We start from the raw sequence: 23,969 nt of genomic DNA on the forward strand, positions 1-23,969 counted from the left end.
TTTAACGTTAATTACGACAATTTTTCGCTTGTTTTGAGGATGAAGTGGAACCTAGGACTGAAATGTACAATATATATATATATATATATATATATATATTAATAATAATAAAGTTGAGTCATTGGGATGTCCGACAAAAATTGAGAGAAATGATGGAATTACAATAATATCACAAAAAATTTCAAATTAAAACACGTGTGATAAATTTGTTATAAATTAAACTTTAAGCTAGGATAACTATGATAAATTTTTCATCTGTTAAAACACGTGATGGTTAGCAAGTGTATTAATCATCCGTTGGTCACGGATGTATTAATTTGTGATTTTTTATTATAGTAATCTTATTTAAGGGAAGGAAAACTTGTCATAAACATACCTATTTAGAGTTTTTTATAATCAAAATATTAATTTAGAGTAAATTTATCATACATGTTCCGATTTTGGGTTTTTTGTGGTATCATCCCAATATAATAATACTTTAGCATAAAAGGTCATTTTGTAATATTGGGAAAAAAAATCTGCCTATAGCCAAGGGATTTAGGAAATTGCTTTCGATAGGATCAAGACCAGTTAAACAATCCTTGTGTTCTTGGCAAATGCAGTAAGAGTTTTAAAAGTTAGCTAACTCATTTTATCTTTCCTTGTATAGGAACCGTAGAATAGGACAGTTAATTTATTGCATACGTAGTTGCTAATGTGTTTCATAAACTATTAGCTATATTGTACTTTTGAATACATGTTAGAAAACCGATACAGTTTTTTTTTGTCCACTCCTTGACACATGCATGTAGCGCATGAAGTGGGGATGTTCTATAAAGCGAAAGGATTCCTCGATATCAAGACAATAAAATGCAAGCTCCCGCTGATTCCCTACCTCATTGTACCTGGACAGAGTTTGTGGTAATGTGATGTTATACTTCAAGAGTTGCTCTCAGCCTTGGACATCCCTGCATCTCATTCCTTACCTTATTGTACTTGGACAGAGTTTCCAAACTGTCATCTCACAAAAAAATTGACACTTCAGGGTTTTTGGCTCCGCCAAAGGATCGGGGGCTTTCGACGGCCTGGTGGGAACTGCCTTGCGGCGGTTGCCCTTGCAATTCCTTTCAGTTGTCGAGCTGTTGTCTCTTGTCGTCATCGAATTCGGCTTTATTGCCAAGGTGGAGCCAATATGTAGACGCTATTGTCATGAAAGTCACCAAACAAGTCCTGCGGTTATTGTACGGTGAATTCGTACTGGGATAAGATGATCGGAAACTATTGTGGTTATTATTCTGCTTTGCAAGATGTGGAGCTCGATTGAGAAAATTGTTCAAAATATTTTAAACCTATTATACTTTTGCCAATTAAATTCTAAATCTTTCAATTTTATCAATTCAATATTAAATATTTTACTTTTTATCAATTGAGTTAATTCGATCAATTTTGACCATAAATTAGTGACATGACCGGCCAACACTAATGTGGTGCATTTTAATAATTCTTTTGAATTTTGAATTTTTTTACTTTTCTCTCTCTCTCTCTCTCTTTTTGGGTTTGGGGTTAGGGCTAGCGAGGGTTGTCAATTGACCCTTCATGGCCACAGTTGAGGGTTGGTGAAGTTGAGGGCTCATGAGCCCTCACCCAAGAACGTTGAAGGTTGTGATGCCCTTGTCAGATTTGGCAGGGGAAGGCAATAACCTCACTCGAGGCCCTTGCTTGGGGCCAATAAGGGCCAATGAGGGCGTTGCTGCCCTCATCGATTTTGGGGGAGGGTGTTGCAACCATTACCTAGGGTTGGCAAGGATGGCGACACCCTGCCCAAGGCCAACAAGGGTTAGCCGGCCCTCAACTATGGCCAACGAGGGTTGGTCGGTACCTCATCAACCCTAACCCCAAACTCCAAAAAAAAGAAAAAAAAAGAGAAAAGTAAAAAAAAATTAAAAATGCAATAAAATTATTAACAAATTATTAAAAAGCATCACATCAGCATTGACTGGCCACGTCAGTAATTTCCAACTAAAATTTGTTGAATGGACTCAATTATCAAGAAGTAAAAATATTTATAACTAAATTGGCAAAATTGAAAAGTTTAAACTGAATTGACAAAAATGCAATAAGTCTAAGACTTTTCAAACAATTTTCCTAGGCTCAATTAAATCGTTTGTAAGGAGAAAGGAAAGAAATGAAAAGGACGACCGATTTTAGAGAGCAAGAGTATTAACCATGATAAGTGAGTGAGGATTGAAAAAATAGTGCATAATGAGATGGGGAGGGGACCAATCTACGGAGGAAATTCTTTTTCATTGGCGGGTGACCGTTTCACCATTGGTCACAAGAGAACAATGGTTGGCTTTGGCCTTAGGCTGAAATCCATAAAAATGAAAAAATTTATTTAAATCCCTCATTGCCATGGCCATATTTGATTCGTTTGAATTAGTAAAGATATTTTTTTTACATAAATAAAAAGATAGGGAGAGGAAACGACCGTTGATGGCCTCCCTAAGCATGAGAGTCTCGCATTCACTATGGAGTACTTAGTTTAATCCATAATTATTAGGGACGTGTAAGAGAATTGGAAACCATCCGAAATCGGATTGGTCCGGAACCAGTAGTTCCTATGGGAATCGATTTGATTCCTAATTCCAATTTATTAGAATCAATGAGTATCGGTTTGATTCTTGCTTTTAGGTATGAAACTACCAATTTGAATCGAATCAATACATATATACATACATAAATATATATATATATATATATATATATATTAATTATTTTTGAATTTTAACTTTTCAAATCAAAACCTTAGTTTCCTTTTTGTTTCTCACCTCACTAATCTCACAACCTCACCTCCTTCTCTCACTTTGTCTCTCAGATGACCTCCAACCTCATTGATCCCTCTCCTTTCCCTCTATCACTCACTCTTGGCCTCTGACCTCATTGCTCACTATCAAATCTAACGCCTCTTTTGAAATGGGAACATTTCAACCACTTTCACAAATCCATCCCCACTCGAGAACCAAACCGCCTCGTCTGATGGGCAATTCCTGATCTCAGGGTGGGAATTATCAACCCAAGAACCGATCACCCCAAATAACTATTCAACATCACTTGAGATCCATGAGGTTCAAGGTTGGCCGGACTGTCTCCGTAGTCCCACCACACATAATCTTAATTGACTCCACATAGGGTGCTAGTGCTCAACAGCAAAAATAATTTGGAAGTTCACTAGAAAATATGACTTGCCCTTGTTTTCTTGTGAAAAATAGTCAAGCATTGGACTATTGCGTCAAAATCACGCTCCGTGATCCAGTTCATAAGACTAAAATTTAAGCTGCATGATCGATTCATGGATGAAGGCATCATATATCCTTTTTTAGAGCTAATTTTGAAATTATAGTGTTACTTTTATTACACCCTCGATTGATCTATTATCCGTTGGCCTTTTATGAGTAGCAAAGGACAAAATGGTAATCAGTGTTATGAGGATTTTTCTTTTTTTATTAATAATTTTTTAGTTTTTTATTAATATTTTGAAAAACCCCAAATTGATATATCTGTAATAAGTTTATTCCAAATTAATTTTTTGACTATAAAAAATCCTAAACTTGTATGCCTTTGACAATTTATCCCAAACTGATATATTTGTGATAAATTTATCCTCTAAATTTTACTATCAAATTGTTGAGTTAGATATCATGTAACAATTGATTGGTATATTAATTTTAGATTTTATTCTTCGTTTGTTACAATTGTATTAATTTTGTGATTTTTTGTAGTATTAATTTATTTGATAGATAATACATTTGTCACAAATATATCAGTTTGAGACCTTTAGTGGTAGGAAAAAATTAGTTTTGGGTAAATTTGTCATAAATGTACTAATTTAGAATTTTTTGTGATCATTTGGGATAAATTTAGTTTTACATTTTTTTTGTGTAAGAATATAGTTTTAGATTTTTAACAGTCAAAAAATTAATTTAAAATAAAATTGTCACAAATGTGCCGGTTTGGAGTTTTTCGTGATATTAATCTTTTTTTTTTTTGTGGTCGAATTATTGGAGGAAGTTGGGCAAATTTTATATAACAGATATTTATTAATTCACTTAAAATCTCACAGATTGCTCTTTGAAAATTGTAACTTATATTCTTTTGTTTTTTGGTCAGAAAATTGTAACTTATATTCAATCAGGCTTTTCTAATTTATTTCAGTGATAAGAACTTTCCACTAATTGTATTATTAAAAATCACGTTCGCACAGAAAACAAACTAGGGGCATGGTTTCTTCAAATGGAAATGGAAATGGAAATGGGGTTTTCAATTAGAACCTTTTACCCGCCACTTACCCTTCTTCATTTCAAAACAGGTCCTGGAAAATTTAGACTTTCGATTTGAATTATTGAGTTTCGACCATCCAATTACCAAGTGCTCGGTACAGAGTATCAGTAAAAAAATCAGTTTGATGCAATTTTTCATTTTGGTCCCTAACTCCCCATTTGGTTGGATTTTCCCAAGGAGCTTTAAGCCTCCAAAGCCCATTGAGGAAAATTTTTGTGTTTAGCAAAATTTTTAAATGCTCTTTTACGAAATATGGGCATTTTGAATGCTGAAAGTTAAATGCTAATGAGAGGCTGCTTTGGGCATTAGGCATTTGGGAAATGCAAAATTTCACCGTTCACTATTCATTTCTCTTCCCCCTTGGTCTTCTTCTTCTTTCCGGCCATCTTCTTCCTTGTTCATCTTCTTCTTCCCGCCCATTGGGCTTCTCCGGCAGCCGCCACCATCGCCTGAGGGTCGCGCATCCTTGGTGACCATCGCCTAGGGGTGGTGCGACCCGCGACCCAGGTGGCGTCACTTGGCGCGCGCAAACCATGCGACGGCGCGCCGAGGTCGCACGAACCTAGGCGGCGTCGCTTGAGTTTCGCACGAAGGCGGCAAATGGCCATCACTTGGTTCCTCGTGAACCCGGGCGATTGAGGCCAAATTTGGCCTTGCAACCTCGAGGTTTGTGACTTGTGACTCGCTTGAGGTTTCGGGCGAGTGAGGTCGCACCTCCGGGCGACGTTGTCGTCTTGCTTGAGGTCACCTCCAAGTGGCGATGACATTGCCTAAGGTCGAGGTCATTGGCCACTAGATTTGGATTTTCAAATTTAAAAAAAAATAAAAATAAAAACAAAAGCTCATTTGTATTTTCAGTTTTTAAAAATTTATGTTAAAATAAAAGCTATTTGAAAATTCATTTACCAAATGTAACATTTTATCAAACGTTTACCTTAAATGTATTTACATTCTCCCAAGAGTATTTCTCCAAGCCGAACCAAATGGGCCCAAAAGATTATCATTTTTTATTTATCTCGCCACCTTCAATCTAAATGACATAGATTTAATCATTTTGTAATTTTTTGAAAGAAATACATAACCCACGGGCCTTCTCGTTAGTTTACTCTCGTTTTAAGGAAATGAGAAGTGCCCTTTATTTTGTTTTTCGAAGTTACTAACCGCCGATCAACTGGCCCTCTGCACCTGGTGATCGATTTCAGAAAATCTACTTCAAATTTACTTAGATGCGTGGAAGGGACAAGAACAGGAAAGGAAACAATACCGACAATTGCCTAATTGAACCAATTTCATCTTTATGGTTCACTGAAAGAGAAAGTAGTAAGAACCATTAACACAAGTATAGGGGGTTCCTAGAAAGGTGAAGAATGACAGAACACAGAAGCTGCACACGGACACGGGGTGCTTGCGGACGCCTCGTTCGATTCTCATAAGGAAATGACTATTTAGACAGTATACAGCCTTCAGATGAAGCTCTCAACAACATACTGTGAATAAATTTTAGGAACAGCAGACCATAGTCCAATAAACCGTCAATAAAATAACAACACCGGCGGTGCATACAACCTATTACAGCTTTATCCTCACCTCCCTTGACAACAAAAACTTGACAGGGAAGCTTGCCGAGACATGTACTGTCTATATCCTCTATAGCTTACACTAGCTGTACAAACCGGGACACATCACTAGACTACAATTGCGTGCGACAAAAAACTGGCACATCAAAGATACAACACATGTAAAGCCCCTGATCCCACAATGGCAATTCTTGGGGCTCGGGGTTTTTTTCCACCACTAGGAACTGACCTGTGCTTTCCTCTTCAACTTCATGGCCTTCTGGCTCGGTTGATGCTTTTGGTTGGGCACAACGAGCAGCAAGCGAGACAGGACGTAGGCCAACAGCTCTTCACGGTGTGAGAAAATGAAGTCCAAGTGAGCATACTCGAATTCGCTGTAGGAGACTTCAACGCCGGATTCCTTCATTATTCTGTAGTGCTTCCTCACCATGGATGACCGAATAACTTTGTCCTTCCTTCCCGCGACCAGATCAACAGGGATGTCGATAAGCCCGTAATGTTCGCCCAAATCCAATGGCTCTGAAGATCCGTAGGCCTCCTTGTTGGCAGATGCACTTCCATAATCAAACATTTTGAAAGTTCCTCTCCGCTTCATTTGTGCCAGGTGGAGAGCTACGCGAAACGACACGCCAGGCATATCATTCATGTTGTAATGTGGTGACCCCAACACCCCTACCCAGTTCGAGCTATCCCCACCAACAACGTAACTCATTAGTGTTTGAACAAGCCCTCCGACAGCAGGGTAGTTAATGAAATCCCGTGCCAACTTATTCAACAGCAGTCGGAAGAATCTGGTTGGTATGTAGAATGCAGGCACAAAACGGGCCAATATAGGAGCTAATATGAGCAATATTTGCTCCACCAGAGCAAATGCTAAGTTAGAGTCACCGTGAAAGCCAGCAGGCGACAGTAAAATCAATCTCGAGAGCCTGTGGGGCTTCTCTTCAATTCGACTGGTAATGAGGTACATCAGCATAGCAGCTCCTCCCAAGCTATGACAGATAGCACAAAGTTTATATGGCTGATCTTCATTTGATTCTTCTTCGAGATCAGGTTGGCTGAGCTTCAACTCAGATGTTTTAACCTCATGAATCTTGTTTATCATTGCAGGAATATCCTGAGTCCCATGCTCATTAATGGAGTACTGCCAATACCTGCATTAATTGAAGATAGTAGAATTATAAATTCCATGCTAGACATCCTAAATTAAGTACACAAAATGCAAAAAGAGGAATGAAATGTACAATCAACTCCAATATGTAACTCACTGTCGAGAGGAGATGCTCTTGTTCACGTGTTCCCTAGATACAAGTCCTCGAAAATTCCCAAGATAAACATCAAAACCTGTCAGAAAATAATAAGATAAAAAAGAATTCAGCTTCAGGAAGAGCCCCTATGGTCACTTGCTCATTCTCCAGTTAATTTACAAACCTTGATCATATGCTGCAAAAGCTGGAGAACCTACCACTCCATTTGAAACCCAACTGGACAAAAAAAGAAGAATAAATCAATGCATATGCATCTCAACTTGATATAAGTCCATTTATTTAGTGAGATCATCTTCATAAAATATTATGTTTATCTTGTTCCCGGTAATACTGTAATGAATAACTCTAGAATAGTTAACTTGAATACTACCATTTCCAAGATATGTCAACTCATACTCATTTGAATCTTTTTTTTTTGGTTTAACTTATTTTCAACTGATATTGCCACACATATCTCTAAAGAGCTTAATCCTTCTATTTTCTCCCATAGTGTAATAAATTTGCATATCACCATACACTAAATGCCGAAATGCTAAAAAAATTGGGAAATGGTAAAAACACAAAAGAGAAGCACTGAATTTTGACAAACAAACTCATCAACCAACTGCATTTACTATTTGAAAAAGGAAGAAGCTTGTGAGACGGCACAGAATGAATAAGAATATTAACTCACCCCATTGATGAATCCAGAATGCCATGCTGTAAGTATACAGCCTTTCTTGCATCACGTCTGCAATAGAATTAGACACTAAGCCAACGTGGAAAAGGGGATATGTTCTAAAGATGAAAAATTAGAACAAGACCGAAACATACCGAGGTATTCTCTCCAAAAGGAGAATATAGCCATCATCCGTGATGACATTAATTGCTTCATATGGATACCTGAAATAGGTTTAAAGGTAAAGGAAAGAAAGTTAAAGAGTCTCCTAGGAACTAAAATCAATGTGGTATCAATGGAGTACATAGCCCTTACCCAAGCTCGGTTATCACATCCTGACATGTCCGAGCGTCTGTATTAAGAGAATGATGAAAAGAAGTTTTACTTTGTGACAAAGCTGGATCATTCTCTCCCGGTGTTGCAGTGGTCACCGAGGATTCTGAAACTACATGGTTATTATGATTGACCATATTGTGTGAGAAAATCCATCCATATAGCATTCTACTAACTTCAGCTGGCGAAAGCAAGCAGTGCGCAGCCTTGTGAACTATATCAAATATAGCCTCTATGAAGATCTCCATTGCTAGATGAAGATCCTATAAAACAATAAATCCAATAAGCAAGGGAAAAAAGGATGAGTCCCAAAGCCAAGATCATCTCCAACATATGGTGATTACTAGTCATTCCTCTACCTCAATTACTCCACGCCTCCGATCAGTAGTACGCTGAAAAACATAATCCTTAAGAGTTTGAACCCTATTTAAGGAAGTTGAACTTGAAGGCTTTTGTCTTTCAGATGAGGATGTCCTCACTTTCCTATAGAAGGGGAAGAAGAGTAGACGAGCTAGTGTTGCCAGAAATAATTTGACAGGGAACAAAATCAGAGAAAATATGCTGTTTCGCCAACCCATTCCATGTCTTTCATGTCTGGACAAGGAGCTTGCCCTGGAGAATCGGGAGCTTTGAGATAATGGTGAGGGACATGAATTTTCATTAATATCTTCTTCCTCAGAAGAGTAGTCTGAGATTGAAGAAGCATCTGAATCAACTGCGAGATTGTGTACAAACTGATTGAAAGAGGACACACCACTGCAATACAAGGTGAAGAAGTCAAATCCTATGGTATTATCCCTACGGTTAAACAAATATAAATACACAGAGGCATAACCTAAAGGATTTTTTTTTTTTTAATGCAATTTCGGATCAGAATGTTAGATATCACACTTGCAATGGTAAGGTAATTTCTCTGGAACAAACTAAGCTCAATCTAACCAGTCTATCAATATGACGAAAAGCCTATTATTATTCATTTATCCAACCATGGACAAATCATAATTAATTTAAGTCTTTTTACTCTATCCAGCGACAATTATACTAATTACAATATTTTATTTTTTAAATCCAATAATTTATGGTCATGACAGATCTTAGTTGTAGACATGTATAAAATAAATGAGGGTCGTAGCAGACAACAAATATTAATCACAGGAATGCAGTATACATAGAATTACATGTCTATGTTGGTCCATGTGTTGAAAATGAAGGTCAAAACATGTTGAAAGAGTGAATGCAAACCAAGGACACTTGACCAGCAACCATCGTGCTGCGTGCGGAAGCAACAGGACCTTTTCTTTACTATGTATATATGAATATACAGGTATATGTGTGTGTATGGTAAACAGTTTGTCAAAATATAAGTGTACTTCATTGGAGTGAGAGACATTTTCCACAGGAGCAAACCCAATTGCACAAATTCAATCATTTTCCTTTCAGACAAAAAACATAAATAACACGTTTGCAATGACAAAAGACTTTTTCTAGGATAAATAAATCTAATTCTAACCAGTTTGTCAACTCACTTTCTCAAACCAATATACAAGTAACTAACTTTGAAGTACAAAAAGATGGCATACAGTTATAGATGTTCAATTAAGAATGGTTTTGTTCATTTTAACATCTCTATTCATAACTAGAATCCATTAAAACATTGTCCTGCACTCTCTTCGTGAAATATGTAAAATTTTCAGTGACATTTGAAGCATCATGACAATTGTGTGGAATGACAGCTAGAGACGGGAGAGCAACGGAGTAAAGCAAACAAGCTACAAGATACATATGTCCACAGTTTTGTTGACGAGTGCCCTTAGGGCATTTTTCAAGCATGACATACAAGGACCATTTCAATTTCTAAGGCATTGATTACATGCATCATCAGCAGAGTTAGTGCTTCGAATATTGAAAGTCTCTCTATTTGTTTGTCTAATGAGTGCCTCGAGGACACCCTTTAAAAACCCATATACATTCTTAAAAATTGCAAATAAAGAATAGAAGGATCTTATATACGAATCATCAAAGATGAAAGTGTATCAAGAGTTGTTCGTTCCTTCATGCAATTATTTCAAGAACTAAATCAATTATCACAAATGTTGTTTTTTTCATAGAGAATAAGGAAAAGTAAATGATATTGTTTTGACCTTCATGACCAGAAAAGGTTTGTGGCCCTTGTTAACTGGATGAATGAGCATTGCCCAACAGCCACAGATTCAGACTCCCAAAAGGGCAAAATGACAATAGCACTTCAGTTCTATATACAACTCATTTGGCTATGTCTTTCCCTGTGCTACTGTCAGAATTATAATTCAAATTTCCCACTGCTTTTCAAGACAAAATAGAGGGAAACACTCCACAGGGCCATGCATACAAGTAAATTCTACATACTTTTTGGTTAAGTAAACTACATACTTTTTCTTATCTATTATGGAAAAAGTTCTTATTCAGAATTAATGAATCAGTTCATGGTACACAAAGGAGAAAACTCACTGTTCCATCCACCGGGGCAACCGAGGTCCACTGAAAGTTGGCCTGAGCTCCCATCCATTCATACCTTCTAAGATGGTAGCTTTTCCAGGTAAAATGGTCAACAGAAGTGCTGACACTCCATTCACGAACCTCACGATGTTGTTCAAAGATTCATAGGTGATAGTCTTAACCGACCTGCAGTGCATCCAACAAACATGCCCATCTATCGATTCAGCAAGCGCTCCATGTACCAAAGTGTTTTGTCATCTACTTAACGTTAGAGTCCATAAAATTAAGAGGAGTCAGGCCAATTTCAAAGATGCTAATGGACACAAAAAAAACCAAAATGACAGCATCTGAAGGTCATAAACAATAAAGCTCCCGAGTCGAACAAACGATACTCAACTCTACCGAAGCAATATTATAATTCATTCACTTTTCACTTTCTTTTTTTCCCTTTTAAATTGTAATCACAAGAGGGTATCAAACCTTTCTGTAACTAGCTTTAAAAAGAACACGGCATGATCGAAGATTTTTCAACCAAACCAATCATGGGTTCGTTTTTATTTATTTATTTATAACTTTTCACAGATAAAATCGCCACAAGATCAAATCCAGGGAGCTAAATATGAGGTCCCAAGCAAATCCCACGTCAAATCGCCGCGAAAGGAGGACTGTAAAAACCCAGACGAATCAAAAAGAAGAAGGAATATGCCCGTCCCACCGTAGTAATTGCTCAAAAATTAACTAAAGAAATTACACAGGGGTAGCGTCAGCAGACAACCGGAATCACCACAACCACTCCCTTATTAAAGAAAATATCCATCAAACAGTTCATCCGCACAATGGCATGTGCAGCCAAAATAAGATACTCAGCCAGAACCAAGAATTCGACGGTAAAACGGTTCTTTGAAAAACCCAGAATGCGAATGCGAATCCGTAACCAATTCGCCGATCAACAGCGCGGCATCTTCTCCGGCGAGAATTCGTTCACCCAAAAAAAGAAAAAGAAAAGGGAAACTCACTCTTTGGATACGGCGAGGACGTCGTCGACGAACCGCTGCATCTCGGAAGCTTACGGAAGCCAACAAACACGCGCTCTTCAAAGAAGGATCGGGAATCGAGACGTCAGCCGGAGGGATTCCGACCAGAAATTTCCGGCGCGAATGCGGGAAGCTTGCCGGGGGAGCGGAAATTGGATGAGATTCTCTTCTCCTGGATGTTGGGTAGCGCTAGCGCTCGCGGCTTCGGTTTCTTCGTGCCCGCGGGACGAGCGAGTCGGTGGGTTTTCATTTAGTGGAAGAGGCGCGGGGCCCCCCCGCGTGGGCGCATCTGATTGGACCGACGTCCGAGTCGTGTCGAATTCCTGGCCCACTCCGGGTCAAGCAAATGACCGAGTTGCCCTGAATTTCCACAAATTTATATGAAAATAGGATTTTTTTTTTGTCGAATAAAATAAAAAAGGTTAATGTTGTGAAAAATTCTAAATTCATACGTTTGTGATAATGTGTATTTGTAACGATATACTTTATTATTTTCTATTAAATTGAAATAATACCACAAAAAGTAAAAAAAAAACAAATATACTTGTAATAAATAGACATCCTGACTTAATAATTTAACGATAAAATATAATGAAAATTAATGAATAGTAAATGTATTACTATCAATTTAGGGTTTTTGAAGAGCTGGGGAGATGATGGTTATAGTGTCTTTGTTTGAGTAGGAGAATTTTCTACTAATTATTTTTTTGGATCCTGTGTTTGATTTGTTGAAAATTATTCATTTAGGATTAAAGAAAATAAGGAAAACGAATCCTTTAAACATTTTCCTTACAAATAATTTCTACTAAAAGCATTTACCTGAATGTTATTTGTACAATCGATTAATCAGAATTCAACAGGGAAAGCACGCAATACACAGCACAAATTAAATGAAATTCATAAATTGCACGCGGTGACATCCGTCGACAGAAGGTCATTTTCAAGTAAGGCGGCGAATCGCGGGGGACCAATGGTGGCGAGATTACGCGGGGACGGCGAGGATTAAAGGGGGCCCCGCGGACGGTGGAGATTAAAAGGGGAGTGGATAGCGTGTAGGGAAGCAGCGCACGTGCTAGTCGTACCCGTTTCAGTACGCGCACTTTACGTCAAGATGTCGCTCGCTCACGTTCCAAACATGAGATTTTGCGTAAAGCGCGGAGGGCACTTCACGTCATTGCCGATGAGGAAAAGACGGTGCAAATCTTTTGCGGGGTCCGGACGGATCATCATGGCCGTGGCAAGAGTCAAAACGGTCTAGATTCTTACACTCGTTTTGAAGCTTCATCTTCCCAACAAGAGATCATCCTAATCTTTCCAAACAGCAGTCCCGGGATTGCGAAATTCTTGCACCCGCCGAGCCCATCGTTGATCGAGCAGTCAGCTCTTGTGACAGCAGCAGACGATGGCTCAGCTCGGCTCGGCCGGATTGTTCCATTGACGTTTTGGATCTCTAATAAGGCTAAAGATGGCGAGACACCAAAGAACGACATTTACAGCTCGAGAGCGTGAATTGGTTAAAGTCCCTGTTAAATTTTCCTACAGAAGATACAGCAACTACAACTTAGGATTCCACACATTGAGTGTACCCTCAGTTAAGCCACGAGAGCAAACGATGAGATCAGTCCCCACAGCTGAGCTATTCCGAGCTTCGTAGATGAGAAGCTACGACTGATTAATTCCCAAACCCTATCAAATTGGCCACAATGCGTCTTCCGATCCGAGAACCTCGACATGACCCTAATTGGATTCAATCTCACAAGCATCTTTCTTCCACTCTGACAAGAGGAATTCGAGGGATCCTATAATAATCAACACTAGACATTGTAGAAGCACCGAAAGTATCAAATCACGGGCATTTTCTCTGAACATATGACGCGCCGTGCTCCTCGTACCTGAATTGAATACACAAATTTAGTGCTCTGCAGAGAACAAACTGAATATGCAAACTTCTGAAAACTCTCTCGTTATCCAAACTTCATAAATTGGAAAAGAGCAACTTCACTGCTATAGGTGAAAACTGGAACCTTAAATCCAAAACTTACTCCGTCTTTGAGAACCACATCTGCTGAAATGATCCGAGAGATGCCAATATACTTCCTCCTATCCAAACACTGCACACCACATACTCAGCATCAAGAGAGCAATAGGCACAACTCATTAAAAAACACCATAAAACAATTGTCCAGGGAACTGGGCAACTGCTAGGAGACGATGGTAGTCAATTGCAGCGTATGACATATAAGATGATTGCTGACATCATAGCTTCCGTGATCCTTGACAACTAAAGCCACTCTTTCTGAGCACTTTCGAATCCTAAGATTATATTGTTCCATCCCTTTCAGATATTATTTTCTCGCTTGTATATCCTTTCTATCCTAGCACTGTGCAAGGGTAGTACATGAAGTAGGTCTTGGAGAACAATTTTAGGGAAAGTTCCAACTACCTGAATCTTCTTTCAGTTGTATTCCCGCTGGCCAATACTTTTACTCTGGCAGCTTGAGGGGATTCCTGCACATGGAGAACTCTCTTGAATTAAAAGGTTCAATGATCTTATTCAACAGGACAAATTCAGCATTAATTGAGGGAATTGAGAGCTCACAAGTCTATCAACTGTTGCAAACAATGAATAACAATAGAAACAAATGTACTAAATAAATAATAGATACACAGAGTCCATAGAACTCCAAAATTGTATTTCGTACTAGAGATAAGTAATACATGATAGGGACCCGTTCCCTCAACACTCACAACTTTAGTATACATTCACTTAAGCAATATATACCTCTAGCAAGTCTTTCTCGAGACGTTCCTTCAACTGCTGCATCGATGCAGTGCCACCCGCAAGCTTTAAAGAGATGAATGAAAAAATCAACCTCATTTCAAGAATTTATAAACAGTTGAGCATTGGTCTACATATTATGGCCATCACATTGCCCTGCATAGTATAACTGTTGCATCCCTTGCATGCACATGGCAGATTCCCTATTTCAACACATTTTTGAAATAAAGAGCTGCCAAAACTACTCCCATTTTACAAAATAGAACCGCAAAGTATACTTCCACAATATAGAAAGGCATCCCTCCTAAGCATGTTGAAGGATTCAATAAAGAATGCTTAGCATATCCAAACTAAAATTAGAGGATTCAAGCTTAGGTAAACCAGAATTGATTAACATTTTACCAGAATACTACTAAATAGTTCTCTTCGGATGTCAACATCACACTTGTTAATACTCTCAATAACCTGCAAAAATAGGATGTTTTAGCAAGAGAATTTCCTGAGACTTGAAAAGTGCAATCTAGACAAAGGGCAAAGGAAAAGGAAATCACCATCTGGGATAATCCACGAACAGAAGGAGCAAACTCTGAGAAACTCTCCATACCAGGAATTGTCTGTTCTCCACATACAAAGTTAAAATCCTAAATAAGTAGATGCATTCCAAAGAAACAGCATATCTGAAGAAACTGGTGTGGAAGAATACCAACCCATTTCTTCAACAATCAGTGACACAGAGATACAGATGCATAATACATTTTAAAGATCTAAGCGATTACAAAATCAGGGAACATGGCATGAACATTCATGAGCATGCAATGCCTAATTCTACCTAAAAAGAGACTTAAAGACTCAATCAACCATGGGGTCTACGGTACGATACAAAAGCAAAACCATATAGCTGAGGCTTCAAAATTGTACTAACTACTAAGATCTTTTACAGAGAACTAAGCTGAACGAACATACTCTTTAGGAAATTAAAAGCCAAAAATCTGTCTACTTTCAGGAAGTAATGACATTCTGAAAACCCATAGTTGAAAGAGGTAGTCAGGTAACAAATATATGAAAGAAGGCAAGAGATGAGGTACCCTCATATACAGTTAAAAAAAATCTCATAACAAAGAAATTGCCTCATACAGAACTCATTAAGGTAAAAAGCTGGGCAGATGACTAAGGACATGGATGTATTTACAAAAATTATTAGTACAGAGACCTAACCACACAGAACTCTTCAATTGGCAAAAGCAGGAATATCGTAGAACCTAAGATTTTTAAGAGAACGGAGATATTGAAAAATGGAGGTGGAGAGAACAATTTCATTTGGAAAGGATAAAAAGTGAAGGTGCAGAAGATGAGGGGAAATATGATTCTTTGGGTTGGTAAACTAAATGGCCAATTCCGCATCTTTTCTCCACCAATGAAATGACCTCGAAATGTGGGCCTGGGAAAACTCTTTTGCCCCCGAAAATCTCAACCTCAATTCTCTCTATACCTCCCAAACACTTGAATCTACATGTTTTCTTTCCCTCTTTTCCTGTCCACACTTTTTTTTTGGTGCCAAGCATAGCGTAATGCGCATTTCTTATAAGGTAGAACCATAGCAGCCAAGTCTGTCATTGTTAAGGATTTGTATAAAAAATTATGTTCATGATAGATTATCAAAACAAGACTCAAGCAAGCATTTTGACGGGGAAAAAGAAGAAACATATAAAATTTGCATCAAAGTCAACTGGCTACCTACCTGAGATAGGGTTGGATTGAACAGAACATCAGGAATCTTAAATCTGTCAGACCCAATTTCAATTGTCCTGCATTATGCAGAAGAACAATGCAAGACTGAAGTGAAATGCGTGATTCTGAACAGTTATAGCACCACAAAATCACCAAAAAAGGCCACAAATGAAGCATAATAATGAAGCCTTTTCTATTAAGCTGCAGCTACATGGAAATTCTCAGCTATAGTGCTCTATTTAGCATACAACGATTTTGAAAAGGTAAGGGGATTTTATATGCTAGACAGAACAAATTTTAAGAGATGGCCCAAATTAGGATCTTATAGCAATAAATTGTTGAGCAGAGAATTAAGAGACTCACTGGCCATCAGGTAACTCATATGGGGTCATTGGAATATTTGCATATGCACTTTCTGCCAAAAGAAAACGAATTATATCAAATGTATCGAATTGCCAGCTGATGTATCTCAGTCAAGATTTGAAATTTCATATGAAAACAATATTCCCATACACACTTTCTGCCAACGAAAACTATTATATCAATCATATTAAATAACTAGCAGATGTATCTGAGTAACTTTTGAGAATTCCTAAAGCAGCAGATTATCTCAAGAAAATTTTCATTAGGCTGAGAGAATGCAGCTTGGACAAAAAGCAGCACATGGCCAGTCATCACAGTGGGCTTACTAAAAAATATGCAGAGGGATAACTGCTGTATACATGCATCGGATAAAACCAGTAGATGTACATATGAACTGCCGAGAATTATCAGTTGGATGAGTAAAAAGAACACAGAGGACAATCTTCACTTTTAGGGTAAATTACAAAGAGACAAAGGCATGCCAACTCTATAACACTACTAAAACCAAAGCCAAAGATTGAGTACCATCATAGGGACTATCTGGAGCACGGCATACAGAATCCTTGATATCACTAGCAATTACCCTCTGTCACAGGAGAATATTTAGCAGCAATATGGAGCATGTGGCATCTGAACTAGAAATTATATATAGAAAATGACAGACCTGGGAATATAGTCTGTAGCTTTCTGTAGTGTTTGGAAAATCAACATCAAATGGCTACAGAATGAACAAAACAAGAAAATGATAACATAAGCAACTCGAGTTGGGCCTTTAGTTTAATATATACAAAGCCTTGAGGATTGATCTCAAGGCTCAAAACACGTACATATGGGGGCAATAAAAGGTAATTGCATGAAAAAAAAGTTTTGTTAATATCTTTGGAGATTTGGAATTCCAGGGTAATGAAAAACTCATTAACCTCATGGACCAGGTTAAACTCGAGCCAAAGCTCAGGTATGTAGCCAAACATGAGATCATTTACACTTGGGTGATTCGAGGAATCAAACTATGCCGTGTGCCTAATCTACACACATATGTCCGCTTTTTAACCACTAAACCAAAACCAAGGGGTTATGAAAACATTTTTCAGGACAGGGCTAAAATAGTCACACCACCAAAAATACTAATTCTCAAAAGTAGATGAAAAATGCAAATGAGCAAGAAACAACCTGAAAATCTCCCGGACGTACTTCCTTTCTCTTAAATGAATATCTTGGTTTTATCTGCAGAACAAAATAGGAAATGCTTATGACCTAATAGGAACTAAGAATTCAAATGTGCAGGGCAAGCACAACATGAACTCCCGGAAAAGAGTATTTACCTTGATACCTTTGCTTTCCAAGCTCTTCAACAAGCAATCCGTTAGAAATTCTCCTCCAATAGGTGAAGTCCCCACAGCCTATCATTGCATGAATATTGTCAGAGCAAAAAGTACCAAAAACAACCCAGCAGAAGCTTCCCAAAATAAACTAAACAACTTCAAGTAGCCCAGCACATTGATGAACCTCCATTGAAGGTAGCATCTGTCATCTTATCACAACAGAAACACTATTGCACAGGGAAACGACCCTTTATATTACACTTATATGTGTTGATAATATAAGGGAAAGAGCAAACGCTCCTGCCTAAGGAACCGTTTGACAATTGACAATTTGAAAAGGCTGAAAAAGGACGGCACCTTTTGAAGAACATAACCATCATGTACTGGAGCTATTGTAGTTGATCCTCCACCACTGAAAATTTCAGTTTTTCATTGACATGAATCAGTGCAAGCAGTCGAAGAATATTCAATCTAGTAAGAAAGAGGTAAATAAATGCAATATATAGCAGACATTAAAAAAATTAGAGATTATTCCAAAGGCATCTCTCCATCACACAAAGCCATGGCCTACGACTAGATTCCTTGTAGCTCGACTGCCCAAAAGACTGACCCATCACTTTGTGAGCCTGGCTCAACATATGAGCATATCATATAACTTGTTTTATAGGCCAGTTCCATGGAGAATCATGCATTTGTCCATGACATTTTTTACCTCGAACTCTTGACTACACAAGATGGACTAACATCATCTAAAAGTCCAGCAAAAGGTCAAATTAGCCCTAGTTCTCCAATAATGAATTGTTTGTCACAATTATAATATTGCAAGTATGTATGTACAATGACATATGCTTCCTTCTCATGCTTTTCCATCTAAGGAGATGTGAGCTGTCATTTGGTGATATATGTCGTTACACTATTCCTATGTGAGTGCTTCCTATCATCATTGGATGAGTTGAAAACTGAATAAATCTCCAGGAATGCTTATACTTCGTGGAAGCATATGATAACATGGGAAAAAAAAGGACATGCACAATTTTCAAGACCAAGCAACTCTATATGTTTAATATTCAGTCAAGTCAACAAGTTCAGCAATTCTATGGATTGAACTTGAACAAAAACAAAACACGGCATTTGTAGAGTGCATTTGGTTATTAAAAATGCTCTAGTTCCTATAGGCAAAAGTCAAAAATTGTTTTAGTAGCCTGTCCCGCTTTCGGTACTTCTGTAAGGTGAAAAACAGGTTTAGTAAAAAAAATAGAAAATAACAAGATAGATTTCATAACTGTTTTCAAGCTGAAACTAGAATCCAAAATCTATGAAAAACGTTCAACTGATTTTAAAGCATACTTTGAGATGAAAGACAAAAAATAAGTACAAATTTGTGCAGATAGAAAAACTTCCAATGAAAATGAAAACTGAAGGGCTCGTTTGGTATGCCAAATCATTTCAGTAAAAATGAAAAGGAAAACAGTATTCATTTTCATTTTTCTGTTTTCTTGAAAACATGTTTGGTGGTGTTATCTTCACGATAAAAAGAGTTGTGCTATGTGCCAATATTCTCAATCGATTAAACAAAAGATGAACACACTCTCAATGTTCTCTTATTTCCTGAAAGTATTTGTAAAAAAATTGCTAATCAGGTTTCTATTTCCTATTTTTTTGATAATTTTCTTTGGATTTTCTTTCACCGTTTTAGCAAAATCTTATGTGAAGATTCTTGAAGCTCCAACAGTGCTACAACTTCTTTGAACCAAAGCTTCAGAATCAGACCACTAACAAAGGGAAGAGAGAAGATCTTGGGCGTCATCATTCAGAGCTTTAAAGCTCCAGCTTCAACTCCAGATTCAATTAAGCAAACCAGCTTTTTTTTTTCTTTCTTGTTTCTTTTGAAGCTTGAAATATTTTGAAAGCCTTACAGGTTTATAGATTGAAGCTTTACAGGTTTATGGAAGCTTCAAGCTCCTTTAAAAGTTTCAAATAAAGCTTTATCTTGAAACGAACAACTGTGGAATAGTTGATGAAAAAGAAGAAAAACTCAAGATGAGAGAGAGATGGAAGAGAAGTTGCGTTGTCATTTGAGATGAAAAATTAAAAACAACTAAAACCCGTTTTCACTCTTCTAGTTAAAAAAAAAGGAAAACACCCACTTCCTTGTTCAGTTGAAAACTGAAAACCCATTGCATCGAAACACATTTCCATGATCATTTTCCTCCTAACATGTAAATGAAAATAAATTTGAAATTTTTTCTGTAAACAAACAACCCCTAAAATGTTCTCTAAAACCAACTAAGCCACTAAAAGATGTATGTCAAACCATCCCAGCTAAAATTACAATATAGAAATGTTACAAGTGAAATATAAAATTTGAAAATTTTTCTGTAAAGAAAGAGCCCTGAAAATGTTCTCCAAAACCAACTACGCCACTAAAAGATGTAAGTCAAACCATCCAGGCTAAAATTACAAGGCAGAAATGTTATTAATTCTGCATGTGAAATTGAGTAATGCAAAAAACTTAAAAATTAGGCTACAAGTTCGAAATTGCACAAATTAGAGGAGGAAAAAGAGAGAGAGAGAGAGAGCCCAACAATTAGAAATAAGGCAACGACAGAGAACTGAATAAGATCAAGAGTTGAAGGTCAAAAATTGTACCAGTCAACTACTAAGGAAGTGGCCCGCCCAGATGCAAAAGAAGTGAGGACCTGCATGAACATTTACTGAATGAGGACCTCACATATGTGACGCGACATACAATCAAGGGACAGAATAAGTTCATAATAAGTTCAGCAAAGGAAGGATCAAGGGCATACAGCGTTCTTGGCCAAAAACAAGGCAGGAACTTTATACTTTTCAAACATAAGCTCAGCTGCCCTGTCAATTATGTAAATCGAGCTCAATCATGAAGAGCACAAAGATATTGGGTAAGGCAGTCTGGCATGCATCAGCCTCATATTCTCTACCAATTTACTTACTTTTCTCGTTGCTGCTGAGGGTTGGAAGATGGCTCCGCAAGAAGCATTGGATGCTCTGTCGGATCAATTAGAAGACATTCCCTGCAAAAGAAAAGGACCGGGCATAATAAACATCAAAAATCTAAAATACTAGAGAATACAACTGCATTAAACTGAAAAATGCAATAACTTTCTTGAAAAGAAAACGAGACAGAGGTTCAACAAATTTCAGATGTAGGACTAATCCACATACCAGGGCTGCTCTCTTAGCAGAGACTGGAGAGCAGGAACAAGGAAATATTGCAATACAAAGTTACCAGATACATCGAAAAACAAGAGACCATCTAGAAATCCTTTGAGCCACCTCATTTTTATCACTAGTTTTCCAGCCTATTTTAAAACTTCGAAGATGAAAGATGAGAATTTATACACTTAAAATCCTCTCTCTCTGACTGGTCAGTGGTAGGTGTGTGTATGTGTGCGCGTGTGCATGTTGGGTGGGGTGGGGAGGGTTTTTTTTTTTTTTTTTTTGGGGGGAGGGGGGTTTGTTTTATGCTGGCAAATTAACTTGGATTGAAAGAAACAATCATTCAATATCAAAAGAAGGATCAAGGCACATGAAGGATCCGATGAACACTGGTCTATCTACATAAGTTATATAATCCAACAACAGAGTTAATTTCTGGCTATTCTAGGAATATGTAAGCAACTTTTCATTAGTCCCTCTTCTCCAGCTAATGATTAGGCTATTGCAATATAGCGCTTCATTTTGATGTAGAGGTCAATCATCTGACCACTAAATCATCAGCAAAAGGCAACCTTCAGCTCATGCTTAAATCTAGCAATGTGGTTCCAACCTCTTAGACAACAATTCTGCAAAAATCTCTAAAGTGAACCCACTGGGTTCTGGCATAGTATCATCATGGTCTTGCGTAACATTTGGACTCTATCGCGGAAGGAGTTAAAGAACTTTGGAGCAAAAACTAACATTTACAGGACCCAGAGTACAAAACTAACCTCAATCTGAGTTTGAAGATGATGCAAACTTATAGTAGGATAAGGCATCATAGGTAAACTACTGAATGCCATTAACATAACCCTATCATACCCACCAAAAGAATTGGCCAATGAATTTTGAATTTTCTGATCATGATCAGATAGCTGAGTTCTATTCATATAGAGCCCGTACAATGGATATAATCCCACAGGAAAACAGCTCAAGTTCAATAATACCTCAATAGACTATACATGGCATGATTTTGAGCTCCCTGATCATGTTATGCTAGTGACATATATTGGTTCTTGATCATGTTATGCCCATGACATACTACATTTCTCATAGCCATCATTCTTAGACAGTACAAGCTAAGCCCCAGTAAACTAACCTTTTACTAAAAGGTATTCAGGGCTTAGATGGGAAATTCCAGCTTTTGCTGGAATAGGACCAAAAGATAAAAATGAAAGTTATGGAAACATAGTCATGACTGTGATAGTGGAACAGGTTTTGACTCCCGGAGAAGATTAACTCATTTATTCAATGCAAAATTTAGATCAAGGATGCAAGCCACATATAAAACCTACTAAAGTGTGTCCCTGCTGACTATAAACTACCTGAAAGCATGGTCCCATATATTGTCAACAATATCCCAATCTGCGACAATTCCATCCTTGAAAGGCGATATGACCTGATCAAAAATGGAATGGACAATGAAATTGCATTAAGACACCACATATCACCAACACTGCAGGTGATTTGGTAAGAAATTAGATGGCACCCATGTCACATTCAGAATAACGGTAGACGATCAGTAGCTGACCTCCATGTTATCCCTACGGTATCCTAGAGCTTGAGATCCCACGTACAATTTCCGCTTTCCCTTAGTTTTATCAGAATCAGGTGTTTTGGCATTGCTCTTAGCATCCATGGCTGCTCCAGAGTTTGTATCGGTATTTGCAGCATCGTCAACTTCCATTTGATCAATCGACCCCACGACCTAATAAAAGGCATTATATTTACGTAAATCCTCTTGACCACAACCATGGTACACCAATCCATGTTAACAACCCCTAAATCTTTAATGCCTTGGAACAAGTGGAGGTCCACGACATCCCCCAGTACTTACCCCCAAGAGGAACAAAATACAGATTCAGAATAATAAAATTGGGGCACAACTGTATGGAAAGGTTCGATCTAATCTCTAACTCAGTTCAGCTGACAGCTCAATTGGTGCAAATGAGCTAAAATACGGACAATTTTCCGCAAACCAAGAACCGCCGGCACAGCAGCAGCCGCATTGTCGTCCCTCAAACTCGTTACACTCCAATTCGCCTAAGGAAAAGAGCAACAACTCACCGAAGGGAAGACGGCCTTGGGAGCATCTTCGCCGGCGTACCCGGCCTTGCAGGTGTGCGAGCCCAGGTCGATGACTATCGCCGACACTTCATCTGCAAGAGGAAACAGAAAATTCCGGCGAGTGAGACAAACGTCAATCCCGACCGCGTGCGCCCCGCACGAGACCAGCAGCAACACCACGAGAAAACCGCATGGCGGGCGTCGAGCTGAGAATCGGCGGAGGACGCGTCGCCGGAGCGGCGGCGGCGGCGGCGGCGGAGGAGGGAGGGAAGGGACTCACCGCCGCCGTACATGATCGCCGGGGTTCGGGAGGGGAAACCGGCGAGGGGTGAGGGGGAGCGCGAGCGGGCGGGAAACGATCTCGAGCTTCGCGGGGGGAAAAGCTCGTTAGGGTTTTACAGCTCCCAGTCGCAGTGAGAGAGGGAGGGAGAGAGGGAGAGGTTCGACCCCTCGACCGTTGTGCTTCAGTAGCAACTAGAAATGCCTGGAAATTGACATAAAGAAGTTTAAAATGGGAGAGGGAGACCCTTATTTATAACTTCAGCAATTAAATTTTGACCAAAAAAAAAAAATTAATCAAAAGAATTAATAAATTAATAAATCTCCGGCCAAAAATTTATTAATCAATAAATCTAACTAATGAATAAATTTCATAAAAGAATTGGTAGTACCTTATTGAATAAAATAGCATATATCACATAATAAAAAGGGGAAATAAAACAAATGATTATAAAGGGGGACTTATCAAAAGGAGTAATATCTTGAAAACTCATAAACTAATACATTTATTACAAATTACATAAAAACCTCAAAT

The 23,969-nt window shown here is 38.2% G+C and overlaps 2 protein-coding genes across 2 annotated transcripts; both read right to left on the minus strand.

The window, feature by feature from the left end:
* Window positions 1-5,785: 5,785 nt before the first annotated feature.
* Window positions 5,786-11,900, minus strand: LOC104421513. The gene is made up of 9 exons (XM_010033487.3): window positions 11,645-11,900; window positions 10,641-10,814; window positions 8,513-8,909; window positions 8,136-8,416; window positions 7,976-8,044; window positions 7,836-7,892; window positions 7,326-7,378; window positions 7,163-7,238; window positions 5,786-7,048 (listed from the first exon to the last, which is right to left on the minus strand). The coding sequence occupies exons 1-9, from the start codon at window positions 11,683-11,685 to the stop codon at window positions 6,112-6,114; spliced, it is 2,085 nt and encodes a 694-aa protein (XP_010031789.2). The 5' UTR covers window positions 11,686-11,900; the 3' UTR covers window positions 5,786-6,111.
* Window positions 11,901-13,140: 1,240 nt separating this feature from the next.
* LOC104421522 (actin-related protein 4) lies at window positions 13,141-23,643 on the minus strand. The gene is made up of 20 exons (XM_010033499.3): window positions 23,436-23,643; window positions 23,156-23,247; window positions 22,620-22,796; window positions 22,414-22,487; window positions 20,824-20,904; window positions 20,662-20,722; window positions 20,504-20,553; window positions 18,212-18,266; window positions 17,855-17,932; window positions 17,703-17,756; window positions 17,197-17,250; window positions 17,058-17,118; window positions 16,533-16,584; window positions 16,180-16,246; window positions 14,993-15,055; window positions 14,844-14,906; window positions 14,445-14,507; window positions 14,106-14,170; window positions 13,705-13,773; window positions 13,141-13,554 (listed from the first exon to the last, which is right to left on the minus strand). Exons 1-20 carry the CDS (start codon window positions 23,446-23,448, stop codon window positions 13,509-13,511), a joined length of 1,338 nt encoding a protein of 445 aa, XP_010031801.1. The 5' UTR covers window positions 23,449-23,643; the 3' UTR covers window positions 13,141-13,508.
* Window positions 23,644-23,969: the final 326 nt, after the last annotated feature.

The sequence above is a fragment of the Eucalyptus grandis genome, chromosome 2, assembly GCF_016545825.1.
Source record: "Eucalyptus grandis isolate ANBG69807.140 chromosome 2, ASM1654582v1, whole genome shotgun sequence".
NCBI lineage: Eukaryota > Viridiplantae > Streptophyta > Magnoliopsida > Myrtales > Myrtaceae > Eucalyptus > Eucalyptus grandis.